This window comes from Carlito syrichta, unplaced genomic scaffold (genome assembly GCF_000164805.1).
Source record: "Carlito syrichta isolate Samal-C Ts95f unplaced genomic scaffold, Tarsius_syrichta-2.0.1 Scaffold301951, whole genome shotgun sequence".
In the NCBI taxonomy this organism is placed as follows: domain Eukaryota; kingdom Metazoa; phylum Chordata; class Mammalia; order Primates; family Tarsiidae; genus Carlito; species Carlito syrichta.
This window is the reverse complement of record NW_007246047.1, coordinates 134,434-152,886: the sequence shown is the minus strand read 5'-3', so window position 1 is coordinate 152,886 and position 18,453 is coordinate 134,434. Positions and strand designations below refer to the sequence as shown.

Genomic DNA, 18,453 nt, shown 5'->3' with positions numbered 1-18,453 from the left:
TTAACAGGTTACCGGGTGACTCATAGAATCAATCTTTGTGACGGCTGGAGAACCCAGCCCAGTTGACTGGCTGCAAATTGGACAAAATTGACTTTGCAGTGACAGCACTGTCTCTTCATTTAGAAATAAATTGCCTTTTTCTTCTTTTTTCAAATTTAGGTTATATATTTGGGGAGAACTCCAGAAGAAGCATATAGAATATTAATCTTTGGAGATACATCCTATATTCCTTTCAGGTAAATATAAGAATGACATGGTAGATTGATTCATTTAATAGAATTCTTGCCAGAAATATCTTGGTAGTTATTTCTGAAAAAAGAAGATGTGGTAAATAGTCATTTCAGAACAGGCACAAAAAACACCATAAATCTAGGTTTTACAATAGTGACAGACACTACTGCCATTTTGTCTTGAGGGGCTGTCTTGTACATTGTAGAGTGTTTAGTGGCATCCCTGGCAGAAATTCTGCCCACTAGATGCCCATAACATCTCCATCCATGCCTAGTGGTCAAGATTCAGAATGCCTTCAGACTATGTCAGATGTTCCCAGAAGTGGTATTGAGGGCTGGAGACCAAAATCTTCCCTGATTGAGAGCCACTGCCATTGCTGAAAACTAGGCTTTGTAATCAGGTGAGAATCTTGATGTTATGATCCTCAAAAATACTACTGAGGAGTTTGGTTCCTGACGAGTTAAGAAATACGGTTTCCCAATAATCAGTCATTACTTTCTGGGGGAAATGATGAACCCCTTTTTCCTAGACACAGCCAGCAGAAATAGTGCTGTTGCTAAGGTTGTACCTATTCCAGAAAAACCAGTCAAGCAGCCGTGTCATAGGGCTGGTAGAGATGGGTGATGTCTTTGCAGGAGTAGATACCATTCTCATCTCACACTGGCCAGGTGATTGTGTTCAAGGTACTTTGAAAAATCATGTACTTTCTTCCCCCTTTAAATCAAGTTAATTTCTAAAAGTTTCTTTACTTGTGAATCAAAACACTTGACTTAGTTGTATATCTTAAATACTTGTATGGCCCTTAATGAGTAATAAATATGTGAGATAATTTTACTCTTGCATATTTTATTGGTAGTTTCAAATACTGCTTTGTTCTTCTGTTCACAAATTAGTTCATCGTTTTGTTACATATACCTCGAATGACTGATTTTGAAGGTTGGGCCTTGCCTTTAAACGTGGAAGTTTGTGAATCTCGCTTCATTATGGATAAACTGTGGGATGGGTCTCCCTAATTACGGGCAGAGTCTCCTTTTCAGATAACTCTGTAGGAACTTCCATGGGCAATCTGAAGAATTCAGGAATAACTGGCATGAAAGACTGTATATTAGTGATTTAACAAATTAGAAGAACTAGTTTAAGCCCCTTTCTGGCTAGCTCATGTGTCATCTTAAGTGTTCTGCTGTTTGAGGCGAGTGGAGAGGGAAGAGGGAGATGAAGGCCGCTTTCGGACTGGAGGGTGCGCCGTGCCTCAGCCTGTGACCCGACAGCAGCCATGTTCGTCCTTTAGAGGCAGTGCTTGTGCTCGTGGTCCCTGAGTCACAGGCGCGTCAGGTCCTCTCTTGAGGTACAGTGGTGTTTTTTTGTCCCACAGAACTCGTCTTTAAAATGCTTGCACATTTCACATAGTCCAAGAAAGGAGCCGTGAAACACTGCTGATGTGAACAAAAAGATTTTGGGTTGGTTTGCCTCCAGGTACCACGGACAGAATAAACGTGACTTCCTGCCATTCCTGATGTTTGGCTCTGAGAAATGAAGTTAGTGACTTCTGTCCCCAGGACCATCTGTCAGTAGTTCTCTAAGAAAGCAGGATTTAGCTAGAAACCATTCAGGTTTGTGGAATTTGAATATCTTTAGTTGTAGATGCCTCCTCACATGGGGTTTATCTAGAGCAGCGTGTATCAAAGTGTGGACTGTGATGAGATGAAAGCAGAATTTGAGAGTAAGATTTCAGAGACATTTATAGTTATTTAACAGAATAATTTTCTCAGTGGGATCAAATCATAAAAGAATTTGATCTTGTATTTTGGTTTTTTCTTCCCATTTTTCTTTTTTTTTTTTAATTACATTTTGTTTTGTTATTGAGATGTAGGGAATGATAAGTAAGGATTAACTGTGCATGTAGGCAGCATGCAGGTGAAGTTGGGCCTCCAACTGGCCCTCCCTCCCCCGGTATAGCATCAGGTACCCTTTGTGTATTTTTTATTTTCTTTTTTTCTTTTCATAATAAATATTTTTTATTATGGTTTTGTGGGGTACAGTTAAGGGTTAGGTGTACAATTACGTTTCATTCAGGCACCCTGTTGATAAGAGGTGTTTCCCCATCCCCAGACAGATATTTGCTACTGTTAATCCCATCCCCCTCCTCCCCCCATAGTTTCCCAGTACTGTCAGTCATTTTCTCATAGTATTACATTGGATGTTCAAGATCCATTATATGAGTGAGAACATGTGATACTCGGATCTTTGTTTCTGTGAGAGGTCACTCAGTATTATAGTATCTAGTTCCATACAGGTTGCTGCGAAATTCATGATTTTGTTCTTTTTTATGGCTGCATAGTATTCCATCGTGTATATGTACCACATTTTTTTAATCCAGTCCTCTTTTGATGGACAGCATGGTTGCTTCCAGGTTCTTGCTATTGTGATATTTTTTATTTTCTTTACAAAAATAAGGTTATTGCATTATTGTGGAGATATATTAATACACTATTGTATTACTTTTTCATATTTATTATATTTCATAAAATAATCAGCCTTTGATGGACTTCAGATTGTAAAATTTGATGATTCATCACATTTTACTGTTGTGTAGAACTTACTAATTAGAAAGTAAGCCAGTCAGAATTCATAAAGCCTGACAATATCTTGGTAGAAATGACATATTCTTTTTATCCTTGCCACTTCAAGAGCATGGAAGTGCTCTTTTCTTTTATGTTCCATGGCAATGTTGGGCTTAATTTAACTCTGATGTAATTTCTTAATCACCGAGTTTAAAAGTGTATGAATAGAGAGACACGGCTTCTTATTGAATTGTTAAATATTTCTCTGTGTCTGCCTGAAAAATAGTATAAAATGTAGTTTAACGTTTTTTTTGATCCTGTAGGATCATTGTTATGAAGACCATATATTTCTGTTCTCTGGTATCTTTGCATTGCTCTTCTCAGTTCTTTTTGTCTCTACTTTCTACTTTCTTTCTTTCTTTCTTTGAGTTGGAGTCTCACTCTGTCGCCTAGCCTGGAGCGCAGTGGCACTTTCCAGGCTACTGCAACCTCAAACTGCTGGGATCCAGCGATCCTTCCGCCTTAGCCTTCCAAGTAGCTGGTACGACAGGCACATGCTACCACGCCCGGCTAATTTTTGATTTATTGTAGAGACGAGGTCTTGCCAAGTGGCCCGGGCTGGTCTCTAACCCACGGGCTCAGGCAATTTTCTCACCTCTGCCTCCCAAAGTGCTGGGATTATAGACTTAAGCCACCGAGCCTGGCCTACTTTCTATTTTTTTGAGAGATGGTATTGCTTAGCTGTTAGTAACTTTCTATTAAGAGATGGTATTGCTCTTGAGAAATGATTAGTAGCTTGGCTATTGATGTCAGACAGATAGGAGTTTGTCAGCTCTGCTGCTAATATCGTTGCAATCCTTTACAAATTTGAACTTGATCCTCTAGTCTGTAAATGGGAATAATGATAAAAATCTCCCTGATCCGGCTGTGAGGATATGACAGCCTGCACCTAAAACACTTGGTGTCGTGCCTGGCCCTTAGCTAGGATTTGTGGAATATTTATCCTCCCCTTTTAAGTTGATGTCTCTTACACACAATTTTAAATAGCGTTCACCTTAAGGGTACAGCACAGTAAAGTTTCCATATGTCTATGTAACTACCACACAGTTCAGGACACAGAGTGTCACTGTCACCCCAGAAGACTTCCCTCCTGCCCCTTTTACCCAGTGATCACCCCCCAATAACCACTCTGATTCATGCCAGTACCAATTCGTTTGCTTGCCCTTGGTCTTTGTGTTACTGGAATTTTATAGTGGGCATTCTGGAGAGTTGGCATCTGGATTTTAAATACGCAGTATTTGTGACGTTTATCCATGTTGTGGCAGATATCAGGGTTCAGCCTTTATTATTGCTTTTGTAGCATTCCGTTCTAGGAATAACCTTAATTTATTTGTTCATCATCCTTTCAATGGCTACTACCTGAGTCCTTTGCAGTTTTGGAGTATGATGAATACAAGCTGTTACGAAAGCTGCCGTTAAAAAAATTAACAGTTAGCCAGGCTTGGTGGCTCAGCCTGTAATCCCGCGCCTTTGGGAGGCTGAGGTGAGTGGATTGCCTGAGCCCACGGGTTCGAGACCCGCCTGGGCAGCGAGACCTCCTCTCTACAATAAATCAAAAAATCAGCAGGGCGTGGTAGTGCATGCCTGTAATTCCGGCTACTTGGAAGGCTGAGGCTGAGGGATCGCTGGAGCCCAGCAGGTCGAGAATGTGGTGGCCAGATCAGCCACTGCACTCCAATCTGGGCGACAGAGTGAGACTCCAACTCAAAAAAAAAAAATTAGCAGTTAACATTGTTTTGCGGTTTTTCAGTAGTACCCCGTTATAGATTCCCATCTGTTTTTCCAAGTTTGTTAAGTGATCTTAGATCTCATTTTCAAAAGTACGATATAATGTTTAAAATTACAAAAAGGGCCAGGCTTGGTGGCTCAACCTGTAATCCCGCGCCTTTGGGAGACCGAGGTGAGTGGATTGCCTGAGCCTGTGGGTTTGAGACCCGCCTGGGCAACTTGGCGAGACCTCATCTCAACAATAAATCAAAAATTAGCCAGGCGTGGTAGCGCACGCCTGTAGTTCAGCTACTTGGAAGGCTGAGGCGGAAGGATCGCCGGAGCCCAGCAGGTTGAGGCTGTGGTGACCGGGAGCGGCCACTGCACTCCAGTCTGGGCGACAGAGTGAGACTCCAACTCAAAAAAATAAATAAATAAAATAAAATTACAAAAAGGGAGTACCTGCATAATGAATATTTGTATACCTAACCCTGAACTGTACCCCACATCTTTAAAATAAAAAATTTAAAGATTAAAAAAATAAAATCACAAAAGGGGTCGGGCACAGTGACTCACACCTGTAAGCTGCTTTGGGTGGCCGGGGCAGGAGGATTGCCTGAGCCCAGAAGTTTGAGACCATCCTGGGCAACAGAAAAAGAAAGAGAAAGGGAGGGAGGGAAGGAAGGAGGGAGAGGTGTGAGGGGGTTAGAGGCAGAAGGGGAGGAAAGGAACGTGAGTGAATAAAGAAGAACTCTTGGCTGGGTGTCAGCCTTACTCCTGTAATGCCAGCACCTCGGGAGGCTGAGGCGAGAGGATTACCATTATGGAGGTAGTTTAGGAGGGAGGTATGTGGGAGGTGGGTTCCCTGGAGACTGAAGCCACCGTTGTCTTCAGGCAGCCTCAGACCAGTTGTTTAAGAAAGAATATGTTGGGGGCAGCTTCCCCCTTACCAAAGGGTCAGGACGTGAAGATTATTAATTGACCTCTATTTGGGTGGAGGCAAACTTAGAAACAATACATTTGTTAACTTCTAACTATAGCTGCAGTTTGTCAGGGCTCAAATCTCCTCTACACCTTTTACCTCTTGGCCCAATATCAATTTTATATAGGTAGTTTCATGTTGATACAGTGTTCGGATGAAGTTCTTTGAACTACTTTGTTTACAGCCAGGGTGGTGGCTCATACCCGTAATCCCAGTGTTTTGGGAGGCCGAGGCAGGAGCATTGCTTGGGCCCAGAAGTTTGAGATTAGCTTAAGCAAAGTCAAGACTTGATTTCTACAAAAATTTTTTAAAATATTAGCCAGGCATGGTGGTGTATGCCTGTAGTCCCAGCTACTTGGAAAGCTGAGGTAGAAGAATCACCTAAGTGCAGGAGGTCAAGGCTGTGGTGAGCCTGGGCGACAGAGTGAGAGCCCCCAACTCAAAAACCTGGAAAAAACCAAAGGCAAGTTTTTTTGCATGTGTGTCAGAGTCTTACTCTCGCCTAGGCTGGAGTGCAGTAGCATGCTCATGGCCACCCCTGGGTCCTGGTGATCCTTCTGCCTCAGCTTTCCAAGTAGGCGGAGCTACAGGTGCACGGTGCTACATGTGGCTAATTTTTTGATTTATTGTAGAGACAAGGTCTCACCAAGTTGCTCAGGCTGGTCTTTGAACCCTTGGGCTCAGGCAATCCTCACCTTGACCTCCCAAAGTGCTGGTATTACAGGCTTGAGCCACTGCGCCCGGCCAGCAAATTTTTTAAAATGAGAATGCTTCTGAGTATATGTTTGATTTTAAATTATAATCATCTTTGTCTTGAAGTTGGTGTACTACAGAAAATTAACTAAGCTATGTTTTTCCATACTTTGGAATGTCAGAGATGCTGCCTATGGAAGCTGCAATTTCTACATTACACTCCTGGACTGTTTTCATGCAGTAAAGAAGGTAAGTGACTGCTAGGATGCCTCCAGTGTTGTGTTGGAGAACTAAAGTATTGGTCCAAGGAAGACTAGGCCTTCTTCCTCAGAGATCTGTTTGTTAGGATTTCTTCCAAGATGTGTTTGATGAGCAAGATATTCCATTTTCCAGCTAACATTAGGAGATCAAATGTTTCATTCTGAAATTCGGAGTGCTTCTGTGTGTGAGCTGCGAGGAGAGAGGACAGGAAGCCACTTGAAAAACAGGCACAGTAGGAGACAGTTACGAAATTAGGTGCTAGATCAAGGATTGGCTTTGAGTGTGTTGTGATTGAAAAGAAAAACAAGCCAGGTGCGGTGCCTCATGCCTATAATCCCAGCACTTTGGGAGGCTGAGGTGAGGGGATTGCCTGAGCCCATGGGTTTGAGACCCGCCTGGGCAACTTGGTGAGACCTCTTCCCTACAATATACCAAAAAATTAGCTTGGGGTGGTGGTGTGTGCCTGTAGTTCCGGCTACTTGGAAGGTTGAGGTGGAAGGATCACTGGAGCCCAGCAGGTCAAGGCTGCAGTGGCTGGGAGCGTAACACTGCCCTCCAGCCTGGGCAACAAAGTGAGATTCCAACTCAAAAAAAAGAAAAGAAAAGAAAAACAAAAAGTAAATAGATGACTGGCTTCCAAGTTTACTCTGATTTATGTGTTTTATGAATCTGTTCCCACTGATATTGTTCTATCAGGCACCTCTGTAACATGGTAACCATCCCTTCGTTTTTGTTTCTTCAGGCATTCCATTTCTAGTTACAGAATTTGAATTGCCAGTTGGGTTGTTACCAAGCTTAATATAAAACTAAGTGGGACACTACTGCTTTGTCAAAACTGTTTTCAGGTAACTGCTGTGTTTCATAACTAGGGCTGCTGTCTTGACTCCAAGGGACACCCTTCGCATTCTTAAGGAACAGGATGCCCTGGTTAGGCAGTGCAGCAGGTCCTGGGATTTTTCTTGAATGTCAGGGCAGCCCAAAAAACTATAATTGCACATCAGTTCAAAAAAGCTACCTCCCAAGTTTTATGTAACCTGTGTTAGAGGCAAAGGAACCCAGGTTTACTTCCTTGTATAATGAAACAGGATGGCTTTCTGGGAGTTTTGACAGAAATTCTGTGCTTTAAAATAAGAGAACTTTTATTTATTTATTTTTTGAGTTGGAGTCTCACTCTGTCACCCAGACTGGAGTGTTCAGAGACTAGTTCGTATACCTTTTTCCTTGTGTCAGGCAATGAGGTATGGAAAAAGACTTTGTTTGGAGTCCAGGGACTCTGTAGGGGTGTGCAGCTGATTGAGGGCATCCCCACAGGCCCGGATGCAGCTCCACAAGCTTTGGCAGGTTCAGGTGGAAGTCAGCGGACTGAAGGGTAGCCGGCATAAATGGAACCTCCTGGTTGCCAGATGGGCTCATGGAGGTAGGCATGCTCACCTTTAAGAAGAGACAAAAAAAGCTTTTAGGGGCTTGGAGATGGTCTACTACGATACTGTCCAGCTGTTTCTCTTGTTACGTATTGGCTTGGGTGTTTTTTTAATCAAGTATTGCACTAATTATATTCGGCTAGTGTGATAGATCAAAGATTGCTTTTTTCATGCTATACTTTGTTTTGTTTAAGTGTCAGTAGCTTGTGATTTTAATGGAAACATTTTTTATTTGTGACTGTCATTCATTTGAATGTTATTGAATATGTGAAGAAACATTTATCCATGTAATTATGTTTTTTCAGTGCTATCTACTTCCAGTAGCCTTGTCTAATGAAATTCAAAGGAAAATAGGAATTGCCTGTAAGCTACTTTTTATCATAGCATTCTGTTGGGAACATCTGCAGTCCACAGATCATGAACTATATTGAATATCTTGAATCCAAGGAAATAAAATGTCTTGGGATTAGTACTTAAATAACTATGCCTGATAAAATGAAGACCTTTTGGTTGCTATGCTAGCCTTATTTCACGTTCATATTTCAGTAGTTTAAAGTTTGAAAACTGGGTTTACAAACCTCTTCCCACCCCCAAACCAAGAATACTTCGTGGACCAAGAATTGTCTGGCTCTGTGATCAGTGAGCCAGGAGGACACTTCTCAGAGGTTGCCCGGTCTCTGTTGGGTTTTTGTCAGAAAACAGATGCTTGCTAATTTTGCTTAGCATCCTCTGCCTGCTGCAACACGGAGTGAGACTGCAGGATAGGACAGACTATTTTTGCTTTCTTCTTATGGAAAGAAGCACTTCTTCTCCTCAAAATTTCTGATTTTAGTGTTGATGTCTGGGCTGTCTTTAGTTTGGGGGACATTGATCTCTTCATTAAAGATCATTTAGAAGAATTTGAAAGTGAGGGTATCAACGAAGTGTGTGGGCTCTGTTTGCGATAGTTTCTTTCTGCTTTAGTGTTTATGTAGAGGCCGTTGGGTTGTGCATTAGATTTGGGTCCTAAACTTTCCAACTGGGGGTGATGTTGACCTGGGAAATTAGTAGGATTACTTTGCAGGCATGATTACTTAACTCTGCATGGATAGGATGATAGGTGAGTGAAAATAAAAAAATCAAATCATTAAATATTATAACTAATTTCCAGAGAATAGAGGCATTTAAAAAACAGTGCCCACATCCTTTGGTAACGATTCAATAGAAAGTAGTCTACATATAATAATACTTCTGGGGATGCCTCCTTATATTATTAGGAAGTGGGGGGGGAGATTGTTTACATCTTTGCATCTTTGGTCATTAAAGCTTTCTTTTGGATTTTAGGCAATGCAGTATGGCTTCCTTAATTTCCACTCATTTAACCTTGATGAATACGAACACTATGAAGTAAGTCTTTACAGATAATGTTCTAAGTACTTTTTTCTTCTCAGCTTTATTGAGGGTAGTAATTGACAAAGTTTGTATATATTTAAGTCATACAAAGGAATGTGAAATGATTATCACAGTTGAGCTTATTAACATATCACCCAACATAGTTACTTTTTTTGGTGTGTGTAATGAGAACACTTAAGATCTACTCATTCAGCATATTTCAAGTATACAGTGTATACATCAGTTCTCCAGAACTTAGTCATCCTAAAACTGAAAGTATGTACTCTTTGACCAAAGTTTCCCCATTTCCCCCATTCTTTTTAAAACACATTTTTTCATCCATTTTACTTTATAGAATTAATTAGTTGTTTTGCTTTTTAAATCAGTTGAGGTGTGTATGGCGTAAGTTTTCCTCTTCTGACCCTGTTTTTCTGGGTCCAATTCTTAGTGCTAATTTCTGTATTTGATGGATGGTTTCAGAGCAAATGAGTATGCTCATGTTTAAATTTTTTTTAGCATGGGTGATTATCATATGGTGATTAAGTGAGGTAATGTTTGTAAAATCCTCAAGTTAGGGTATGATGAGGTGAATTGTATATCTAATCACCTATGGAAAATGTCTTGGTTGCTGTCATAACCTTTTGTTTGTCAAGACACTTCTGGGTGCAAATTACAGAAAGTAAGCACAAATGCTTTAAATAAAAAGGAATATTTATTGAATTAGATAAGTTAAAAGTCTCGGAGCAGGTGCGACTTCAAGCATGACCCCCTTCAGGTGCTCGAACCCTTGCTGGAATTTGGTTGGAAGCGAGTTTCGTTCTTAGGTCGTTCCCCTCCAGTGGTGATCAAGATGGCCACAAGCAGCTGTGATCCTGGCAGACAGATCAGAAAAGAGTTATTTTGGCTCAGGCATGAGGGCTCCTCACAGGACTTAGACCATGTGCCTATCCCTGAGTTAGCCTGTCTTCTTCAGCAGGGGAGGTGGTGTGGAATCCCCAGGCAGCCTTAGTTCTCTGACCATTCCAGGAGTCTGGGGCACTGGGGTCAGCCTTTTCCAGCCAGCCAGACACATTGTTTTAAAGGTGGGATGGGGTCAGGGGAAAAGTCCAGCCAGGCAAAACCCCAGGTGTGCTCTACATTTTTTAACACAGTGTATTGGAAGAAAACATCATTTGAGTCTGCAGCTTCATCCTCCAGATAGGTCATGGGTAAGATGCTATGCTCAAGGCCTTTGCAGTGAAGAATGATTGTAGACTCTTGTCTTTTCATCCTGCTAGAGTGATCTTGAACCGACTTTCTAATAATGAGAGATGATTCCTAGATAGCACTTCATGTGACCGTCTCTTGAATCCTCAGATAACACTTTTTTCCACAGTTCATTTCTAGAGTAACTGTTATTTTAAACTCTTATGTATAGCTGAATGATTTTATTTTTATTTGTTCGGAGTCTCACTCTGTCACCCAGAATGGAGTGCAGCAGCATGCTCATGGCCACTGCAGCCTCAGCCTACTGGGCTCAGGCGATCCTTCCACCTCAACCTTCAGAGTAGCTGGAACTACATGCATGCACCACCATGCCCGGCTAATTTGTTGATTTATTGTAGAGATGAGGTCTCACCAAGTTGCCCAGGCTGGTCACGAACACATGGGCTCAGGCAATCCTCTCACCTCAGCCTCCCAGAGTGCTGGGATTATAGGCATGAGCCACTGTGCCTGGCCAACTCAACGTTTTTGTTGTTGTTGTTGTTGTTTTGAGTTGGAGTCTCACTCTGTCGCCCAGGCTGAAGTGCAGTGGCACACTCTGTTGACCACTGCAGTCTCAACCTGCTGGGCTCAGGCGATCCTTCTGCCTCAACCCTCCAGGTAGCTGGAACCACAGGCACGTGCCACCATGCCCAGCTAATTTTTAAAAATTTATTATAGAGTTAAGGTCTCGCCATGTTGCCCAGGCTGGCCTCGAATCTGTGGGCTCAGGCAGTCTTCTCACCTAGGCCTCCCAAAGTGCTGGGATTATAGGCGTGAGCCACTGCACCCGGCCAGAACTCAACGATTTTACTGATGCATTGTGTTAATGATGACCAAAGATATAAGCATGTTAGGGCCAGCGCTGTCTTTACTTTCTGAATAGTAATCCATTTATAAAGTAAAACACATAGCTAACTAAGATCTTAAACTACAGAGTGTAACTAAGTTATCAGCATTTAAGACAAATAAACTTTATAACACCAGTAGGAATAAACTTTGTGTGCAGTGATGCCTTTATGTGCTATTAATAAGTAATATAGGCACTGACTGGCTCTCCCTCACTACTCTAGAAATGGGGACTGGGTTGGGGGAGGAGCAAGGACACACCCAGCAATGTTTTTACTTCCCGTGGAGCTATATTGTGACACGAGGAACTGTCAGGTAGCCGTAGATCACTGGCAGGTAGCCCACAGACCAGCTTTGCTTGGTTTGTACCATGTGTTACAAATTTGGGGCTGGTGTCTTTCATTGATTCCGTGATGCCCATTTTTTTCTACTTTAACTTTTTTGAATTCAGGATGTATTATATCTTAGTCTGCGATGCCAGCAATTCAATGAAATCTGGTTGTTGTCAATGTCTAGTTAACGGTTTCTTACTTAAATGTCCAGATTTCCAATTTCACTTCAAAATCTGAATACCGGGTGAACATTTGTCCTGTTATTCCTACTTAGACTTTTTTTTTTTAAGTAAAGAGATGAGGTCTCACTGTGCTGCCCATGCCTCACTCAGATTGTGTGCTCAGGTGATCCTCTTGCCTCAGCCTCCCAAGGACTAAAGGTTCGCACCACCATGCCCAACGGCTTAGACCTTTTGTTCTGACACGAGCTGATCGATTTCCCATAGATGGGAGCAATTTAGTGCCATGCGGCTGTATTGCTTACCCCAGGCAGGTAACCTCAAATCAGTCAAGTCAGTGACTGTAAATCAGTCATTGATTTGACTGACCTTGGGGTAACTGCCTGGTCCTGTTCAAGAAACTCTCAGGTTATTTCTTACTCATTTTTAGGTACACAAATAAACACCCCAATTGCAAAGCTAATCTATCCTAGTTTTTTGTTTATTTTTATTTTTTGAGTTGGAGTCCCACTCTGTCACCCAGACTGGAGTGCAGTGACTCGCTCCCGGCCACTGCAGCCTCAACCTGTTGGGCTCTGGCGATCCTTCCGCCTCAGCCTTCCAAGTAGCTGGAACTCCAGGCGTGAGCTACCGTGCCCAGCTAATTTTGATTTTATTGTAGAGATGAGGTCTCACCAAGTTGCCCAGGCGGGTCTCGAACCCGCAAGCTCAGGCAATCCACTCACCTCAGCCTCCCAAAGTGCTGGGATTACAGGCTGAGCCACCGAGCCCAGCTTTATCCTAGTTTTTTAAAATTTGTTTTGTTTTATTTTCTTTTAAAGATGTAGGGTACAATTCAGAGTTAGGTATACAAATGTTCATTATGCAGGTATCCTTATTGATGAGGTGTGCCCCCCTTCCCCTGGCAGATTCCCAGATTTTCCAATCCTGCTTCTATCTTAGTTTTTAAAAATTACTAATTCTCTCCTCCACTATCAAATGTCTCCTTCCTACTGTTTAAGTCTCTGTTATTCATTTCCCTAAGAGACTTGTTTCTGTTGTTAAGTTTGAAGTATATCTATGTTATAATTGTAATGGTAACAACGCAAAGGACTTAATAGGAAGTAGTATGTTGTTTTACATACCAGTTTATATTCTTTTTTTGTAGGGATATACTGTGATCTCAGTATACTTGTAATTTTGAATTTCTTGGTTTAGTGAAAGATTTTGACTGGTTGTCTAAATAGATAGAAAAATATATCTGTATAAGTAGATAATGAAGTAAATATCGATAAGCTACAAACCTAAATGTGTTTTTGATTTTTGTTTAGACAGGATCTCATCTGTTACCCAGTTGAAGTGCAGCTGTACCATCATAACTCACTGTAGACTCCCAGGCTCAACCTGTCCTCCCATCTTAGCCTCCCAAGTAGTTGGGATAATAGGTGTACGCCTGACTAATTACAGCTGTACGCCTGGCTAATTTCTTGTTGAGGCAGGGTCTCGCTATGTTGACCAGGCTGATCTCAAATGTCTAGCCTCAAGTGTTCTCCCACCTTGGCTTCTCAAACCATTGGGATTACAGGTGTGAGCCCCCACAACCAGCCTATATAGATAGTTCCCCCGCCCCCTTTGTTTAAGGAGTTAGGTTTGTTTATGTTGGAAACCAGTTAGTTGTTCAAGAAAACAGAAGTTCCCAGATCCCTCATACTTAAAAAGCTTGCTTTCTTACTGGTTAACAGCAATTATATGATAATTGAAGCTGGGTGCAGTGGCTCACGCCTATAATCCCAGTACTTTGGGAGGCCGAGGTGAGGGGATTGCCTGAGCCCACAGGTTTGAGACCAGCCTGGGCAACTTGGTGATACCTCATCTCTACAATAAATAAAAAAATTAGCTGGGTGTGGTGGTGCATGCCTGTAGTTCCGGCTACGTGGAAAGCTGAGGCAGAAGGATCACCTGTGCCCAGTGGTCAAGGCTGGAGTGGCTGTGAGCATGCCACTGTACTCCAGCCTGGGGACAGAGTGAGACTCTGACTCAAAAAAAAAAAAAAAAAAAAAGATAATTGGGATAAAGTAATCAAAGTACTTCAGATAAAATAAACAAGTACTTAGTGTATTTTGGATGTCAGCAATCAGCCCTGTTTTCCAAGAGCTGACTACCCTGGAAATAAACACTGTTAAAATAAGGTTAAGGACCTGGAAAAGTTAACTAAATATTCCCTAGGAATACTGACAACAGGGCACATTTTCGATTTCTGTCTCATGGTCATTTTAAACAGCTTTTCTGCTTCAGCAAATAGATTTAAAGTCTTTGGGAGACTTAGAGCAGAGAGGTAGAAAGGAGATTAAGTCTAAAAATGAATCATACTGGTCTTCCCTTTGCAGAAAGCAGAAAATGGAGATTTAAATTGGATAATACCAGATCGATTTCTTGCCTTCTGTGGACCTCATGCAAGATCCAGACTTGAAAGTGGTATGCAAAATTACGGGATCAGTATGTTTTGTTATTGAACTATCCAGCCTGTATTTTATTTTGAAAGAGGCCAAAGGGTTAAACTTAGTTTGGCTAAGTCTTAATTATGTAAGTGTACTTAGTCATTTCACTACTGTACATCATTTTCTCTGGGTTTTAATTTTAGCTTTTTAAAAAAATTTGGTTTTTATAGTTACAAATTGGTATTCTGTCCCCAGTCCGGCTACTGTTTGTACGCAATTACAGGTGAAACTATTAGCCATTGTTTTCTTTTTGCAGTTTACAAGGTCTGGTGTATTTCTTTCTGTAGGTTACCACCAACATTCTCCCGAAACATATATTTCATATTTTAAGAATCATAATGTTACTACCATTATTCGTCTGAATAAAAGGATGTACGATGCAAAACGCTTTAGGGATGCTGGTTTCGATCACCATGATCTTTTCTTCGCGGATGGCAGCACCCCTACTGATGCCATTGTCAAAGACTTTCTGGACATTTGTGAAAATGCTGAGGGTGCCATTGCAGTACATTGTAAAGGTATGTTTCTAGGATTGGTTAAAGAATGGTGTATATGTAGGAATATATATGTAGAAACATAACATACTTATTTAGGCTATTAAGTCAGGATGCATGAAACTGGCTTTATTTTTTAAAGAATGCTTACAAAACCCTAATTTCGTATGAAAAGTACAGTAAATCAAATTATTGTCATAAGTAACCCTACAAAGACTTATCACATTGAAATGCATTTATTTATTCAACCAATATCTATGAAGTGCCAATAGGACAGTAAGTTACAGGACACATCAATGAGGAGAGCAGACTCTTAAGAGCTTTCTTTATGGAGACTATGGGGGAGACCCCCCAAAAAACCTGGACTATCTTTTGGAGGGCAGACCCCTTGTAGTATACTTGGAATTTGTTCCACCAGATTAGATGGTCAACTGAAGTTTTTGTCTGGACGTTTCGAGAAGATCGTATGATGATTTGCGGAAGAAACGTCCTGAGTTGTGGCAAACAAGTGACTGGTTCTTCCGCCATGATAATGCACCTGTCTACATCATGCTGAGTGTGCAGCAACTTTTGACCCAAAACGGCATGACCTGTGTGCCCTGCTCTCCCTCAGCTCCCAGTCTGGGCCCGAGCAACTTTTTTTGCTGCCTCGAGCAACTTGTTTTTGTTTCCCCGACTTTGCTGATGTGGAAGAAAGAGGTGAAACAGAAAATGACAGAAGCACTAAAAGGCATCAGAATGGATGAGTTCAAAAAATTGTTTTGAGCAGTAAAAAAAGCATCTACATAGGTATATTGCCTCAAATGGCGAGTACTTTAAAGGCAACTGAAGTTTAAACACGTAAGAATAAATACTCAGTTTTTTATAAGCAAACTCCATTTTGGGGGGCGTTCCCTTTTGTATTTTAACAGGTTGTTATGTTTTTAGCAGTGCCTGGCACTTGTTAAATATTTTTTGAGTGAATGAATGACTACACAATAATACATAGTATGAGTATAATAGGATTGATTTAACTCTTCTCTTGTTAGATAGCTAATTAAGAAGACAAGGAATATATTTTTGTTAAGAAAATCCGACTTTGAGAAAAACTCCAACAAATCCTGGGGAAGGCAGAGCCTCTGGTCTCTACAGTTCACTGTATTTGTAGTCACAAATATAATTACAATTATAATGTTCAAGTGTTCAGTTTTCATTGAAAAAATCACAAAGCGTGCAGACACACTAGGAAAGTATAGCTTATCCAAAGAAACTGTCTCTGAGAAAGATCAGATAGTAGACTTGACTAGACAAAGAATTTAAAACAGCTATCCTAGAATAGCTCTCACAGAGTTCAAAGAAAATATAGAAAACTCAAGGAAACAATGCGTGAACAAAATGAAATTATCAGTTAAAAAAATAGAAGAAACAAAGAGAACCAAAACAAATCTGGAAATAAAATATATAATAACCAAAATGATACATTCTCTGGATTCAAAAGCAGGTTTAAGTAGGCAGAAGAAAGAATTAGTGTGAAAATAGGTTTATGAAAAAATTATTAAGTCTGAGGAAAAGAAAGAAAAAAGATTGAAGATGCAGGACATGCTGGCTTATGCCTATAGTCCTAGCACTTTGGAAGACATAGAGAGGATTGCTTTGAGAAGCCAGAGGTTCAAGACCAGCCTAGACACATATAGACCCCATTTCTATAAAAGTACAAATAAAATGAATTATGTGTGGTGATACATGTCTGTAGTCCCAGCTACTTGGGAGGCTGATGTGCGAGTATCAGCTGAGCCCAAGAGTTTGTGACTGCAGTGAGCTATGATTGTGTCACTGGACTCCAGCTTGGGCAACAGAGTGAGACCCTGTCTCTTAGTAAAAAGAAAAAAGATTGAAGAACAATGAACAGAATCTTAAGTAAGCTCTGGGACACAAATCAAGCAGACCAAGATACAGATAGTTGGAATTTCAGAAGAGAAATAAAAGAGCAGAGAGATTATTTGACTGAAAACTCACCAAATTTGATGCAAATTTGATCTGATTATTAACATGAAAGATGCTCAACAAGCTTCAAACAGCATAAACTCAGAGAACCACATAAAGACACATAGAATCAAATTGTCTAAAGCCAGAGACAGTCTTGAAAACAGTAAGAGAGAAGTGACTTTTCACATACAAAGGGATACCACTAAGGTCATAGCAGATTTCTCATCAGAAAACTTTGGAGGCCAGAAAGAAGTGGGTGATATAGTCAAACATGCTGGGGGGGGGTGGGTTGGGGAGAGTGGGAAACCTATCAACCCAAGAATCCTATGTCCAGCAGAACTCCCTCAAAACAAGGGAGAAATCCCAGAAAATCAAACATTGAGGGAGTTTTTGCCACTAGATTTGTCCTGCACAGAATGTTAAAGGGAGTTTTTAGGTTGAAATGAAAGGATGGGGGGGCAGGGGAAGAGAGGTGGGATTAACAGTAGTCAGTATCTGTCTGGGGACCGGGAGACACCCCTTATCAACAAGGGTGCATGAACAAAGCATATTTGTATACCTAATCCTTAACTGTACCCTACAATATCAAAATAAAAAATACTGATATTAAAAAAAAAAGAAATGAAAGGACATTAGACAGTCACTGAAAACTGTATGAAAAAATATAGATCTCTGATAAAAGCAAAAACATGGACCGTTATAAAGGATAGTATTGTTGTAATGTATGATAATTTGTAAAGTGTTGTCAATACTGTAACTTATAACTTGCAAATATTATAATATGTAAAGTACTGTTATTGTAACATATAAAATAGAGAGGAGTAAAACAATACAGAAAATAAGAGAGTACCATGAACAGTTTTAGAACAACAGATTGGGTAATCTAGATGAAATGGATGAATTCCTAGAAACATAACCTTCCAAGACTAAATGACAAAGAAATCGAAAATCTGAATAGACCCAAAACTATAAAGAAATCCAAAACCTCCTGACACAGCAGAACCCTGGACATGATGGCATCACTGGTAAATTCTTCCAAACTTTTAAAGAAAGACTATTACCAGTCCTTCTCAAATACTGCCACAAACTGAAGAAAAGGCCGGCATGATGGCTCACGCCTATAATCCTAGCACTTTGGGAGGCGAGATGAGAGGATTGCCTGAGCTCACGGGTTCGAGCCCAGCCTAGGCATCTTCGTAAGACCTCATCTATACAGTAAATAAAAAAATTAGCCAGGCATGGTCGTGTGTGCCTGTAGTTCCAGCTGAGGCAGAAGGATCCCCTGAGCCCAGCAGTGTGCCACTGCACTCCAGCCTGGGCTACAGAGTGAGACTCTCACTCAAAAAAAAATTGAAGAGAAAGGAACACTTCCTAACTTGTATAAGACCAACTTGATCCTGATACCAAATGCCAGAGACACTGTAAGAAAAGGAAACTACAAGCCGATATCCTTGATGAACTTTGCTACATAAATTCTGAACAAAATACTAGCAAGCTGAATTCAGCAACATATTAAAAAGGATTGTACATCATGACCAAGTAGGATTTATTCCAGGATCACAAGGGTGGTTCAACCATATGAAAGTTAATCTGTAAGACACCACACTAAGGGCAAAAACCGCATGGTC

The 18,453-nt window shown here is 40.9% G+C and overlaps 1 protein-coding gene across 1 annotated transcript in view; it reads left to right on the top strand.

Moving 5' to 3' along the window:
• CDC14B (cell division cycle 14B) overlaps positions 1–18,453 on the top strand; it is a 78,979-nt gene that overhangs the window by 33,349 nt on the left and 27,177 nt on the right. Inside the window, exons 5-9 of the mRNA XM_008055760.2 lie at positions 160–236; positions 6,417–6,483; positions 9,240–9,302; positions 14,256–14,343; positions 14,654–14,884. Of these exons, the coding sequence (XP_008053951.2) occupies positions 160–236; positions 6,417–6,483; positions 9,240–9,302; positions 14,256–14,343; positions 14,654–14,884 (526 nt within the window). The remainder of the gene's footprint in view (positions 1–159; positions 237–6,416; positions 6,484–9,239; positions 9,303–14,255; positions 14,344–14,653; positions 14,885–18,453) is intronic.